General features: G+C 33.1%; 2 protein-coding genes, 1 long non-coding RNA gene and 1 other non-coding gene across 4 annotated transcripts; 1 reads left to right on the top strand and 3 right to left on the bottom strand.

Annotated features, from left to right (window-relative positions):
* The first annotated feature begins 1,208 nt into the window (after nt 1-1,208).
* LOC144552661 (uncharacterized) lies at nt 1,209-5,366 on the top strand. The gene is made up of 2 exons (XR_013511193.1): nt 1,209-1,454; nt 5,305-5,366. It is a non-coding gene; the product is annotated as an uncharacterized LOC144552661 (long non-coding RNA).
* Nucleotides 1,555-4,609, bottom strand: LOC144552659 (uncharacterized). Its single transcript, XM_078300646.1, has 8 exons — nt 4,572-4,609; nt 4,330-4,405; nt 3,854-3,921; nt 3,513-3,586; nt 3,299-3,405; nt 2,872-2,921; nt 2,376-2,458; nt 1,555-1,672 (listed from the first exon to the last, which is right to left on the bottom strand). Exons 2-8 carry the CDS (start codon nt 4,382-4,384, stop codon nt 1,558-1,560), a joined length of 552 nt encoding a protein of 183 aa, XP_078156772.1. The 5' UTR covers nt 4,385-4,405; nt 4,572-4,609; the 3' UTR covers nt 1,555-1,557.
* LOC144552660 (uncharacterized) lies at nt 5,187-8,364 on the bottom strand. Its single transcript, XM_078300648.1, has 7 exons — nt 8,093-8,364; nt 7,604-7,671; nt 7,295-7,368; nt 7,086-7,192; nt 6,688-6,737; nt 6,185-6,267; nt 5,187-5,533 (listed from the first exon to the last, which is right to left on the bottom strand). Exons 1-7 carry the CDS (start codon nt 8,145-8,147, stop codon nt 5,458-5,460), a joined length of 513 nt encoding a protein of 170 aa, XP_078156774.1. The 5' UTR covers nt 8,148-8,364; the 3' UTR covers nt 5,187-5,457.
* Nucleotides 8,365-11,446: 3,082 nt separating this feature from the next.
* Nucleotides 11,447-11,519, bottom strand: TRNAA-CGC (transfer RNA alanine (anticodon CGC)). The gene has a single exon. It is a non-coding gene; the product is annotated as a tRNA-Ala (tRNA).
* Between the last annotated feature and the right edge of the window lie 3,154 nt (nt 11,520-14,673).

The raw sequence follows: 14,673 nt of genomic DNA, 5'->3' as shown, positions 1-14,673 counted from the left end.
ACGTAGGTCCGCACTAGGGTTCTGACAAGCATTCTTGAATTTTACGAAAGTTATGTAATAGTGGGCATTTGAATCATTATTTTAGTGGAATTTTGACAATCTAGCTCAACCAAAAAAGCGACTAATCTCAATCTGAAATCTGAATAGATAGAGATATTAACCATTTTTTTCTTTATATTCAAGCAAGTGCACCATGAAAGCTACAATCCTGTACTAAGTTAGTACAGTAGTACTGCAATACTGGTCTCCAACTTCAATCCTGCACGTTTGTTTCAGCTTTTATCCTCGGAATCTTTGTATTAAGTTTTATTAAGTAGGACTGCAGCAAGCTGCTTATTTTAATTTCCACACACACACACACACACAAATCTGTTATTTGTGATATTTTTTTTTCCTTTTTGTTTTATTTTTACTGTTGATAATAAGAACGGGTGAATTAACAAAAATATAATTTAAATTTGTGTATAATGTTTATTTTACTACTTCAAAATTAAATGAGGAAATAAATAAATAAATAAATAAATATATCAAACAAGTCATTAACCAGATTATCAAGTAATAGCAATCCTTCAGTGTAATTTACACTTCTTCAGAACCTTTCTAGAAGCAGGTGGGGCATCTCAATCCAATGTTATGATTTCTTTAATAATCATATCTATCAAGTGACACATATGCAACAAATTAATTGCCCTGAAGTCTGAATAGTTGCTTTATTGAAAAAAAATCAATTTCCTTTTTTCACCTGACTATCGACTCCAGACCTAACTAGACACTATACCGTTGAAATACACCTGAATCAGACTAGTTCTTAACTCAAAAATTTGTGTTATATTACGGAAGCATTTCCCATTACATGTAGAAATTGATGGTTAATATCTAATAACATGGTTTACCAACCAGCAACATCTTTCACTTAAAAACAAAAATAAGATGTAAACTAATTTGTTAAAAAGTTGGCAGTTCTAACAGCCCACAAACCTGTTATTTGGTACCAACCAGCAACATCTTTCACTTAAAACAAAAAATAAAATGTAAAAATAACCAAAACCAATCCTGGCCAGACACGTGTATTTTTAAGAGTAAAATGGGCGTCACTCGATTTAGACTTGAACCATAACGAATCAAAACTTGAGCAACCCAAAACCAAACAACCAGAAACTATAAACAAGCAAGACCCAAAGTATGACGAAAAAAAAAATGTAAAATAATCAAGAGATAATCCGAATCTAAGACCCAACCAAACTGACCTAGGCCCAAGATTTTGAAAAGCACAATAAAACCTAGTCCACTGTAGATTGAGCATCACACAACAGACAATATGGCAACTCATTTCAAGAATATCAAATCCAAATTCTGTATATATTTGTATAGTGTCCTGCATAACATTTATTTTACGTGAAGATCAGTAATTGGAATGACTAAATAAATAACAAAAAGTGGTCATAGGAACTAAGGCACCAATTTATCGAGATAGAACTCGCAAGGAAAAAACAAAAAAACCTAGAAGGACAAAGGGTGAGAGGCTACAAAATTGTTCTAAGAAAATCTCTCAAGTGCTCAATGTGGTTTTGGAACAAATCCATCCACAGCAAAATTTCGTGTTGCAGCTGGCAGAGCCAATCGGAGGCCATCAAGCTCAGGTGTCGCAATTACTTGACAACCAAGGCGGGACCTACAATCATTTATAGTACTAAATATCAAGTTTAAAGGGGGAGGGACCATCTTACAAAAAATACTAGATCACTGATGTTACTTCCATTTTTCAGGGAAAGTTGTACTTCCTGCCTGCCTAATTTCATATTTTCTATTTATTTGAGACATGCATGAGATCACTCACTTTTACAGAGAAACTGATACTCTTTTGGAAGGGTGTACATGAACTGCAAAACCCACAAAACAGTTGATATCCATAATCACACTCTTTGTTATTTTATCAATGTTGTCAGGGGCAGGGCTAAATTTTTTATTAGGTTGGGGCAATATTTTAGGATGAGGCATAATTTCATAATTATATTGAATCTTGAGTAAACTTTTATGGCAATGCCATCCCCGGGCCACAATGTGGCTCCGCCCCCAACTTCTGTAATTGTAATGTTCCCTCTGTGTTTAACTTCGGTTTGTTTACATCTGATTTAGAACCTCGATGAAAACTCTGATACACTAATGTTTTAGTTCAATAAAGAAACCAACCAATGCTATCATGTTCATCAGGCAAGTGCATGCACAAGGTACCACTGTGACCATCCAGTACCACAAAAAAAATAGGTGATTTAAGCATGTAAAAGTGAGAATTGTGATTTGCGTGGGGGGGGGGGGGGGGGGGGAGAGTAAACGCATGTTAGGAGTAATTAACATTAGACAAAAAAAGTATATACGTTTCAGTTAGGCCAAAGGCGAGATCAAGCATGTCATTTTCTTCATCAGTTGGATCTCCTAGTTTGTTATAGTGATCCACATCCTACAATAAGTAAATTTAATTACAATCTAACAGAAGTTCTAACACTGAGCAATTTTAGGCACCCCATAGAAAGCTCAAAATATTATATAAACCTTTGAAGAATGAAAACAGTCATACCCTTAAATAAAGGGAATATCAATCATACCCCTACATAACATGAAGAATATCAACTCATGATTTAGGCACGTTAATGAGAGACAGAAGAGGAGCACCTGTGAATACTTCTCTTATAAAAATTGAGAGAGTGCTATATGTGATTTTAGTACTGTTTATCAGACTTTGAAACATTCTAGTCTCACAGGTATTCATCAAAATTCGAGGTTTTTAACGGGCAAGGACAAAACTTCCGTTCGAAAATATCTCTATCATTATAAAATCCTCTTAAAAAGGTATATAGTCAACTAAAAACGTACCATCACAATCACATGGCATGTAGAACATGCAAGGGAGCCTTCACATGCCCCTGCTTTTTCCAAAAATATAAAACAAAATAATAAGTCAATAGCCTGTGTCACCTCAATAAGGCCTATAGTGTGCATTATTCAGTGTGATTTGTTTTGATGGGACCCGCTCATTATTTTTGGTTAGTCCTCTCGTCAGAGGTAGAACATTATTATTTCATATTTAGTTAGTTGTTCACAATTTGGTTGTTTTAAAAAATGTACTAATAACTAAGTTTCTATCATGCGAACTGGATATCACTCTTCCAATTTCTGTTTTCAAAAGGGGGAAACAAAAATGTTGTAAAAGAACGATAAAGGTACAAAATCAGAATCTTCCAGTGTGTCCAATTACACTCTATTATATATATGTGGAGACAAATGGGGAAAAAAAATGAACCTTCTAGTTCTATGTCATTTTCATGAGCCGCCTCTAACATAGACATTCCAATTGGAACTTTTATATGCTTCTCCTCCCCATCCTTATTCACAAATGTCACAGAAATCCTTCAGATTTATAAAACATCCCCAAGAAATAACATTACTTCAATTAATGGCCAAAGATCAATGTGATTATCTCTATGAAATTAACAAATGAAAGTAGGAGATCTTACGTTTGATTCGATTGGTTGCCATCTGACTGAGCTTCATTATTAGTGTTTGTACCAGTAGAGGAGAAAAATCTGGTCTGAAATCATCATTAATTTAATGTCTTAAGGAAGAAGAATTAACAGTCTCATATGCATATATAATCCAATGGTACATTTTAGGCTATTGCAAGCATTATCATTTGCTAAATGCATCCCAATTAAGCCTCAATTTATCTCCAACTGTAAATTTAAGCCTTGATATAGAAACTATTGCCTCAGTCAAGTCCCAAAATGAGCTTCATATTTGTGATCAAATTCAATTGAACATGTAGCTATAATAGAACTGAAAAGGTCAATGAACAAACCATAGGGTTCAAAAAACGATTTTGATCACAACTTCTGGAGATGCTTCTCTTAGTAACAGAATTTTGCACTGTGACACAAAATTTCAAATTACACGTCAGTATTTACCCAAAAAAATTACAACGTGGATTCTTCACAAACTAGTAGATATCAAATGTTTAAACACACATACATTACTAGTCTTAAGTGATTTGATACTTTACAGATGTAGGGTTTTGTAATAATATTTGGCATTTCAGCATAAATGAGCCTCAGGAAGCATCTAAGGTTAATAATTAAAACAAAACACTAAGGTGTACAGTTTTTCATACTATACTGGTACAGTTTTGGCGAATGAGGAATGGTACAGCTACACACCATTTCACCATCCAGCATGAATCAACCAGTTAAAATCTCCAATCAAGTACCAAAATTGCCTAAAATTCCCACAGAAAACAGACAAAATCGGGAACTGAAAGCAAAAGAAGAGAGAACTAACCAACTCTGGTCTCGTTCAAGATGCGAAATCCCAGGCGAGAGATTCTGGAAAACATCGTTGTAATTGGAGAAGTCGCCTGCCAATTGTGTTGTCAGTGAGCAGATAGAAACCAAAAAAAAATCACCTCTCTAGTGGAAACGAGGCGAGCTCAGGCCTCACTTTGCGTTTAGAGCGAATACGGAGAAAATATGAGAAGGTCGGAGGAAACCAAAAAAAAAAAATCAGAGCAGTGCGAAGCGAACCTTCGAGAGTTGCGCGACTCCAGAACGGCTGGAGCTACAGAAACGCAAGTACACGACACAAGGAAACAGAACAAAAAAGAAGGTAAATAGAAAATATCTTACCAGATTCGGCCCACGGGCTGTGATACGTGGTCTTTGGACCTTTAACCAACACCGCTATGTATTCATTCTGCTCGTCAGCCACCTAAAGCTTCTCTGTTTCTGTCTGATTTTGTCAAATTTCTGCTCTAATATTTGTGCTTATAAATTTGTTCTTGTGTAGCAGTTAAAAAAATAGGCTTGTACTAAGCTTAGAAGCGAACTGACAAGGTTCTGCATGAAGAGAGCGTTGGAGACAATCAGAGAACATTTGAGGAGACACCGAGAGAGCACGGAATTCACATCCAGTGCAATTACACCGAGAGGAGACCCTCAGTCGTCTGTTTTAACTTGCCACGAATGAGTTGTAATCGAAGCCGCTATGTATTTTGCTTACCATACCACCGAGAAGCGCCTAGCTTGTCTGCCTTCTCCTCCGATTTGCTCTAAATTTTTCCAAAAAAAATATCTATACGACAAAACCTAGCCCAGCACAAAACAGGTACTGTAGATTGAGCATCACACAACTGACAATATGGCACTCATTTAAAAAATATCAAATGCCAATTCTGTATATATTTCTAGTGTCTTACATGACATTTATTTTTGGCGAAGACCAAAAATTGGGGTACAAAAATGGGTCATAGGAACTAAGGCACCAATTTATCGAGCTAGAACTAGCAAGGGAAAAAAAGGAAGAAAAAAAAAACACTAAAATCCAAAGCAAAATGTTCTAAACACTACAAAAATGTTCTAAGATTTTATGTACTCAATGTGGTTTTGGAGCGTATCCATCCACAGCAAAATGTCATGTTGCAGCCGGTAGAGCCAATCGGAGACCATCAAGCTCAGGTATAGCAATTACTTGACAACCAAGGCGGGACCTATAATCATTTAGGGTAGTAAATATCAACTTTAAAGGAGAAGGACCATCTTACAAAAAAAATACTAGATCACTGATGTTACTTCAATTTGCAGGGAGATGAAATGACATTATCCGCACCCAACAAGAATCCAACTATATCATACATGCCTAATAATGATAGCTCATATTTTAATGTTTTGAATTATCCATATAATTCCCTTCCTAGTTTGTTCTAAAGAAACAATAGTAACTCTCCTGCTTGCCTCATGTCATATTTTCCATTTATTTGAGATATGCATGATATAACTTATTTTGTAGAGAAAGTGATACTCTTTTGCAAGGGTAAACATGAACTGCAAAACCCACAAACAGTTGATATCCATAATCAAACTCTTTGTTTAATAATCACTTTTGTTATTGTAATGTTCCCACTGTGTGTAACTTTGGTTTGTTTACATCTGATTTAGAACTATGAAAAATCTGAAACTCTATGTAGAAAGTTCAATAGAGGAACCGACCAATGCTATCAATCTCATCAGGAAGGTAAAATTGAGATCCTTGGATATTAGCATTGTGACTTGGCTTGCCATGGTCCAAAATGGTGTTTTTTTACTTTTTTTTTTATAAGGCATGTTAGGAGTTATTAACATCAGAAGTCAAAAGTTCATACGTTTCAGTTAGGCCAAAGGCAAGATCAAGCATGTCATTTTCTTCATCAGTTGGATCTTCTAGTTTGTTATAGTAATCCACATCCTACAATAAATTAATTAATTACAATCTAATAAAAGTTCTAATACTTAATAATATTAGGTACCCCGTAGAAACCTCAAAATATTATATATCCACTTGAAGAATGAAAACATTTGTACCCTCATAAAATAAAGGGAATATCAGTCATACCCCTACATAACACATGAAGAATATCGTCTCATGATTTATGTACATTAGTGAGAGACAAAAGAGGAGCACCTACGAATACTTTTTTTGTATAGAAATTGAGTGTGTTCTATGTGATTTTAGTATTGATTATTGGAGCAAGTAAAACATTTCTTGTCTTGCACAGGTATTAATCAAAATTCAAGGTTTTTTACAGGCAAGTACAAAACTTTTGTTCGAAAATTAAACTCCCATTAAAAGAGCCCCTTAAAAGGTATATAGTCAACGAAAATGTACCATCACAATCACGTGGCATGTGGAACATGCAAGAGAGCCTTCACATGCCCCTGTTTTTTCCAAAAATATAAACCAAAAGAATAAATCATTAGCTTATGTCAGCTCAATAAGGCCTATAGTGTGCATTATTCGGTGTCATTTGTTTTGATGGGACCTGCTCATTGTTTTTGGTTGGTCCTCTCGTTAGAAGTAGAACTTTATTAGTTCATATTAGTTGTACACAATCTGGTTTTTTTTAAAAATGTACTAATAACTAAGTTTCTGTTTTGCGTATTGGATATCACTCTTCCAATTTTTGTTTTCATTAAGGGGGAACAAAAAGGTTGTACAAGGACAAAGGAACAAAATCAGCATCTCTCAATTTTCATAGATGTAGAAACAAAAGAGGAAAAAAGAACCTTCTAGTTCTATGTCATTTTCATGAGCCGCTTCTAACATGGACATTCCGATTGGAACTTTTATATGCTTCTCCTCCCCATCCTTATCCACAAATGTTACAGATATCCTTCAGATTTTCAATCAACCCCAAGAAATAAAATTACTTCAAATAATGGCCGAAAATCAATGTATCTCTATGAAGTTAACAAATAGAAGTAGGAGATCTTACGTTTCATTCGATTGGTTGCCATCTGATTGAACTTCATCACTAGTGGTTGTACCAGTAGAGAAGAAAATTATTGTCTGAAAATCATCATTAATTCAATGTCTTAAGGAAGAAGAAGAATAAACAGTTTCATATACATATATAATAACCCAATGGAACTTCTGTTAATATTGCAAATATTATCAATTTTAGAATTAATGCAATATTCAAGAAACTATTGCCTCAGTCAAGTCCCAAAATGAGCTTCATATTTGTGATCAAATTCAATTAAAAATGTATTTATAATAGATTAGAAAAGGTGAATGAATAAACCATAGGGTTGAAACAACGATTTTGGTCACGACATCTTGAGATGCTTCTCTTAGTAACAAATTTTTCAACTGTGACACAAATTTTCAAGTTACACATTAGTATTTAACCATAAAATTTACAATGTGAATCTTAACAAACTAGTAGAAATCAAAATGATTAAACATAGAAACATTATCAGCCTTTAGCAATTTGACACTTTACAAGTGCAAGGTTTTGTACAAATATATGGTGTTTCAGCATAAATGAGCCTCAATTAAGCAACTAAGGTTAGAAATCAAAACAAAACCCTAACGTGTTCAGTACTTTCATACTATACTGGTACAGTTTTGATAAATGAGGAATGGTAGATAAACACAATCCAGCAGGAATCAAACAGCTAAAACCTCCAATCAAGTACCAAAGTTATTCTAAAATCCCACAGAAATCGCGGACAAAATCAGGAATCCTTGATAGTATTGTAAACTGAAATCAAAAGACGAGAAAACTAACCGACTCTGGTCTCGTTCAAGATGCGAAACCCCAGGCGAGAGATTCTAGAAAACATGGTTGTAATTGGAGAACTCGCCTGCCAATTATATAATCAAATGAGCAGATTGAAACCAAACAAAATCCACCTCTCGAGTGGAGACGAGGCGAGCTCGAGCCTCACTCTGCCTCAATTCTCCGTTTAGATCGGAGCGTTGAGAAAATGCAAAGTGCGAACCTTCGAAAGGTTGCGCGTCTCCGGGACGGCTGGAGCTAAAACAGAGAAGCACGATACAGCAAGAAAAATAAAGGAAACAAAACAAAAAAGAAGAAGAATTGTAAATTGAAGATATCTTACCAGATTCGGCCCACGGGCCTTGATCCGTGGGCTTGCAGCCTTAATGAGTTGTAATCAAACCCCGCTATTGATTCATTCTGCTCGCCAGCTACAAGCTTCACTGCTTTCTCTGATTTTTTTTTCCAAATTTCTGCTCTAAGCTATTTTGCTGAAAAAACTATATTCTCTCTCATGTGACGGTTCAATAATAGAATAAAGTTCGGAAAAAGTTCGGTGGGTCAAAAATTTGTAATTCAAAAATAATTTGTTTTTTAAAAACCAAATAATATATTAAAATATTTCAGTTGTAAAAAGCATAAAAATGAGATTGTTTTATTCATTTTTTTTTTGTTAGAGTAGAAATAGAAAACTTTACATAGACATGTTTATTTAGTTCTATTATATGAGTCCTATCAATGTCATGACTTAGATTAACATAATCAATAAACAGTAAGCAAAAATAGATACCAGTAACAGAAAGCAGTAGGCATACAAGCATATAACAAGTAAATAAATATATTAGGACATATTATATTAGTTACATCTTCCAAAAAGTTAGCTAACTTCCATAAGCTGATCTAAATAGAAGTTCAGAAAATAGTTATAATTTTCAAGAAGTTCTAACTAAAAGCTTCTCAAAAGTAATTCTAAACTTTTATAATCAAAATTAAAAACTTTTAAAGATTACACTAAATCATCTAAATTAAATGTTAATTCATTAAAGCTTGTGTCATTTGAGACTTCACCCGCCTCAGATTCACTGTCTCTATCATTTTCCTCTCTTACAATTTCAAAGCCACCTTCATACGAATGATATTTTGCAAGGTTAATTGGAACTGAGTGGGCTTTCTCTTTAGCAGTCATAGCACTATACAGTGGCAGACTATGAATGATTGGTAGGGGGGTCTAACTAGTTTCTCTCAGGATATCGGTAGAGGGGCCTAACTAGTTTCTCTCAATCGCATGCCCTCGTTGACGTATTAGTCACGGCATGACGCGTTTTTTCCACTCTATTGCAGATGTCAAATTCCTTTTTTACAACGGCGAAAAACCCACAGTTCAAAAGCTAAAACACAAATCAGACTCACAGCTCAAGAAAATAAAACCAAAATGCCTAAATAATATATATGTAATTCTAATGATGTTGATTGATATAGAGATGTCTAATCCTGTTAAATAACATCTGCAGTAGTTATGGGGCAACCAATGCAACCAATGCCTAAATAATTTATTTTAACCCGACCAACCAATGCTCCAAAATAGTTAGTAGTTATGGGGCAGGGGGGCCAGGGCCCAGGCCTTGGTTCCACCCCTGGCACCGTACCACCTTGTCGGTCTCCCTTGAAATATACTCTCAGAGTTTATCTTTCTCTCTTAGCATCTCTACAAAAGCGAATACAAATTAGATGCTATATACTAATTAGTACAATTTGGATCAGGTACATCACTAAAAAGGTGAAGCATAGGAACACTGAAAAGGTGAAGCATAATGAACTGGTACGATTCGAACTAGTCACGACACCGAAAAGGTGAAGGGTATTAATGGACTTGGTACTAATATTGTAGGATGCTTAAATAGAAAGATATAATTTACTGGCAGGGGCGGACCCATGTACATCCAGAGGGAGCAGCTTTCCCCCCTAAATTTCGAGTTTTAGTAGAGATCTAAATGTTCCGATCGACTTTGCCCTCTCCTGAAAATTTTTTTGCCCCCCTTTGAATGTTTTATTTGTAATTTGGGTTAAATTTAGAGTTAAAATTAAAATAAATTTCTTGAATTATGATTTATAATTAGAATTATAAGTTAGAAAATTAAAAATTGCAAGTAAGAGTATTGGAAAATATAAATTAAACATTGTATTTTATCAAGTAGCTAATAAGTTAACGGATTTAAACTCGATTAATTATTTAAAATTGATTCAATATTTTTTTGCCTCCTACAAAAATCCTGAGTTCGTCCCTGTGTACTGGTACTGATGCTTCAAGGTGAATGGTACAAATGGACTTGGCAAAGTAATGTACTGTTTAGCAAATGCAATTGACAATTGCATATATATGCGAATCGTGTGAACTCTTGTATCAATTTAGTATAGATGCAACAGGAAGTCAAACAACCTTTGTACTCGAGATTAAAAAAATAAAGAAGCCTGTATAAATAATTGTAAGGTTGGCACAGGACTTCAGTGTATTGGTACTATTTGAAAGCGAACTGCCATGGTTCTTCATGAAGAAAGCGCCACAGATGATCAAAGAACATAAAAGGATTATTGCTTTGGTGAGATATTCTGTGGAACCATATCTACATACTTTGTAGTTTGTATTAAAGCTTGAAAAAAGTGGTTTATTTTTTCCGTAGTACTTCACCGTCGTCTGCTCATATACGGTGTTTTTTTACATATAAGACCCTGATAACATTAGTAATCATGAGTAATATTGTATTTTTTGGAAAATATATCGGATCTTACAAAATTAAAATAAAATAATGAATGTTATTAATTTAAAAACATGATGAATATTAAAAAGTATTTCATACATGTATAAATATTTGTGTACTACTTTATTTTATTTTTTAAACGTAAATGCTTAGCTCGTCAAGTAAATTGAAATTAAAAGTTTAAATTTTGTATTTCAAATCGATTTGATAATTAAGTAAAGTTCACGAAATATTTAATGATAATGAGGAAAGTTAGTCCCGTTGTTACTAGCTCCATTACGGCACGTCACAGATATGTTGGTCACGTGATGTGTTCATACGCAATCTTTCTTCGATCAAATATGAAATGTCACGTAAATTTAATTGATCAATTTTTGTAACATAGGTTCTTTAGTTAAATTGACCTGGTTAATTTTTCTAACATAGTTTCTTTATTTCTACAATATAAAATGATGTATAAAATTGATTAAGAGCTTAATGTTTTTTTATGAATTGGTGTAAAGTAAAATTGGTCGTTGTAAAGTAAATAAGAAAAAATATAAATGATGCGACGTACCTTCTCTTCTATTAAAAAAGTCTACGAATAATTCGAAGAATCGTATTCAAATGGAGACGCGGGGAATCGAACCCCGTGCCTCTCGCATGCGAAGCGAGCGCTCTACCATATGAGCTACGTCCCCAGATGCTTTAATTATATGTATATCTTCTTTTAATCGTTAAATATGATTATTCATTTTTCTCTTTTTCTTTCTGTATCTCATTTCATTTTGGATCTTTAAAATTAAGTTACAACAGTATATCTAATTCTTGAACAAGGACTCAATTAACATCCATGACAAAATAAATGTATACAGTTTGGCCAAACAAATTTACAAGTTTAATTAAATTGAGGAGAGCCTGTCCAATAAGTATCCGATTAAACTCGATCTGATATATATGTTTCATAGGAGCTGTGTGATTCACATCAAACTTCGTAAAGACAATATTAAGATTTGTGTTGATCTACAAGAATGGGAGAGTATCCACGAGGATAAAAGTGACTATATATTTGTGATAGTATACTGAATTACTGACATAAATTAAGGTGTTTTTTCTATTAGCGACGGTAGCATCCGCAAAGGTATACCGACAATATCCCTCGCGAATACTCTTCCATTCTTGTAGTCAAGTCATTAAATGCTTTCGACTCAACATCAAATGAAATTTAATTTGATTCAATCGGACTGCCCCTGAATTCAAGACGAACTTATGAATTCATTAATTATCTATAAACATCTAAACACATGCTTCAACATCAGATTTCAGAAATTTATGTTTAATGTTTAAACACGTTTATACACTTTTAGACACATGTATTCAGGTTGGCTCTTCTGAACTCAGAGAGTCAGATACAGCTATTGATTGTCAACATTCATATTTACACATATATTTTTTAAACAGTGATATAATTGTGAGAAGGGATCCACTTACAACATTTGTAAATTAATAATATCTTGCAATAATTCGATTTTGTGATTTTTAAAGTCTAAAAAGTCAATCCAAATCGTTCAACATGATCTCTATATTGAAATGTGCTTGGAGATCATTTTTTACTATTTATTAAATATTTTACAAAACTGTTGTTTTTCAGTAGTTCAGAATTGTCTAAAAACAATAGTTTTTTTAAAATACTTAATATATAGTAAAACAATTCAAAAAAATTTTAAAATTTGATCTCCAAGCACATTTTAGTATAATTTTTCAAAACAAAAAAAAAACACATTTTAGAATAATTTTAACATTTGAATCGAATGTTTGAACTTTTAAAATTTCAAAACCAAATTATTGTAAGATATTGTAACTTACAAATGTTGTAAGTGCATCCCTTCTCTGTAATTATTTATATTTTTAAATAATCCATATGAAAAAAAAATGTGACAAATAAAAAAAGGGTAGGTGGGGCTATTGGCCTATGTGAGAAGCAAATTTGAAAGGGATGAAACATATATATATATAGGAAAACCGAAAAGAAATAGCGTCCAAGCAAGACCAATGCCCCATATCGTCCAAACCCATGAATTCACATCACATGAGATATATTAAAATTTGAGTTAAAAATAAAATCCGGTTTTAAATATATTGAAATTTTCAGTTATCTCAAAGAATACGGACTCCAAAACCACCTCCTGGAAATTGGCTATGCTTGGTTAGCATTTTGGATGAGTTGATATTGGGAGTAATTATAAAGATGAGAGTTCTAAATTTCTAATATTTTTTTATTTTTATCTCATCATAACTAATATTTTATATCTCTGTTTTCAAAGCTCAAACTGACAATCCGAATTGCTTAACATGATATTTACACTAAAATATGTACATAGGAATGAAATTTCATAATTTTTGAAAAAATTTTATTATTTTTTTTAGATATGTAGAAAATCATTGTATATGAACGAAACATAAACATTTTGTACCTATCTTCAAATATCGTAAAAGAATTTCAAAAATATAGTGCGGTGTAATCTATGTACGATAGAAGGAAAGGGGAATTTTTTTTTTTTTGGCAAATATTTAAATGCATAGTGATTATCGTACATACTCACTATGCATTTAAATAAAACTTATGTATTTAAATAAAACAAATATAGCGCGGTGCCTTAATTATACATATTTTTTTCATTTTCGTTAGCCTTTTTTCTTTCAATAAAATGGAAAAATGATTTTTTTTCCAATATCCCTTTCTCATTTTATCTCAATGAGTTATAGTAGTAAAAATTGACAAGCACAATTGAAAAAGAAAGAACAATTTGGACTTTCCTTTGGTGGTGGGAATTGGTGAATGTGCCATCCAACCAAATATTTAATTTATTTGAAAGTGACCTTTACATTTGAAGTACAAGTTAATAATTAATTATTAGTGATATAAACAAATAGCAACTCACCTTTGGATGACCTGGTTGGACCTCTTTTTGTTCATTCTATATATTTCATACAACCAATTCTAATATTTTATATTTGCTTGTATTAGGCTACAAAAATTGACCTTATGGAGATCTTAACTGAGCAATCAGAGATCAAGCAAAAACTAAACCTTTTTGAGTAATTTATTGTACCACTGTAAAAGAACAGAATGTCAACTGGAAATCAGACAGGATCAGGATTAAAACGGTACATAAGTTCTTAGTACTTGTTTCTTACATGATAATTACATTTTTCAAATTAGATTGACATTGCTAAATCAAATTAAAATAGCAGTTACATGCTCCATTTCCAGGGTACTGTCACAATAAGCTCTTACTGATCCATGGAGATAAAATCACAACCCTGAAATAACATCATATTTTATTTGAAATTAAATTAACATAATCTTAGATACAACAAACTATGACAACTAAAAGTAGAGACAATTGTTTCCCAGCCTGTGTAGACTTTACTTTCTGTAATCAAGTTTAAGCCCTTTTAATTAACTTCTAACATAATTTTATTGTTTGTCCAGGGTAAATTTTATTAGAATCATTGCTTCCTTCCACAGTCCACACAGACACAGTGAAATATTGCAACAATTATGTATCTTCCTTGTCAAACTTATCAGATAAAAGAACTATCTTTTCCTCAAAAAAAAAAGATAAAAGAACTATCCATTGCACGACTTTTTCCAGGATATGATAAAGACCAGTTTGAGAATAACAACCAGAAAATAAAGCATGAACCATTTCTTCCTTTTGTGGACACTATTGGTGATGAAATACAAGTAGGTATTGATATAATTAGAAAGGAACATCAAATAAGTAGGTGCAACCTAACAATTGTTAAATACAGAGCAAATCACCTACAATAGACCTTGTCCGACCTTTT

The sequence above is a fragment of the Carex rostrata genome, chromosome 4, assembly GCF_964058835.1.
Source record: "Carex rostrata chromosome 4, lpCarRost1.2, whole genome shotgun sequence".
NCBI lineage: Eukaryota > Viridiplantae > Streptophyta > Magnoliopsida > Poales > Cyperaceae > Carex > Carex rostrata.
This window is presented reverse-complemented; position numbering and strand designations above follow the sequence as displayed.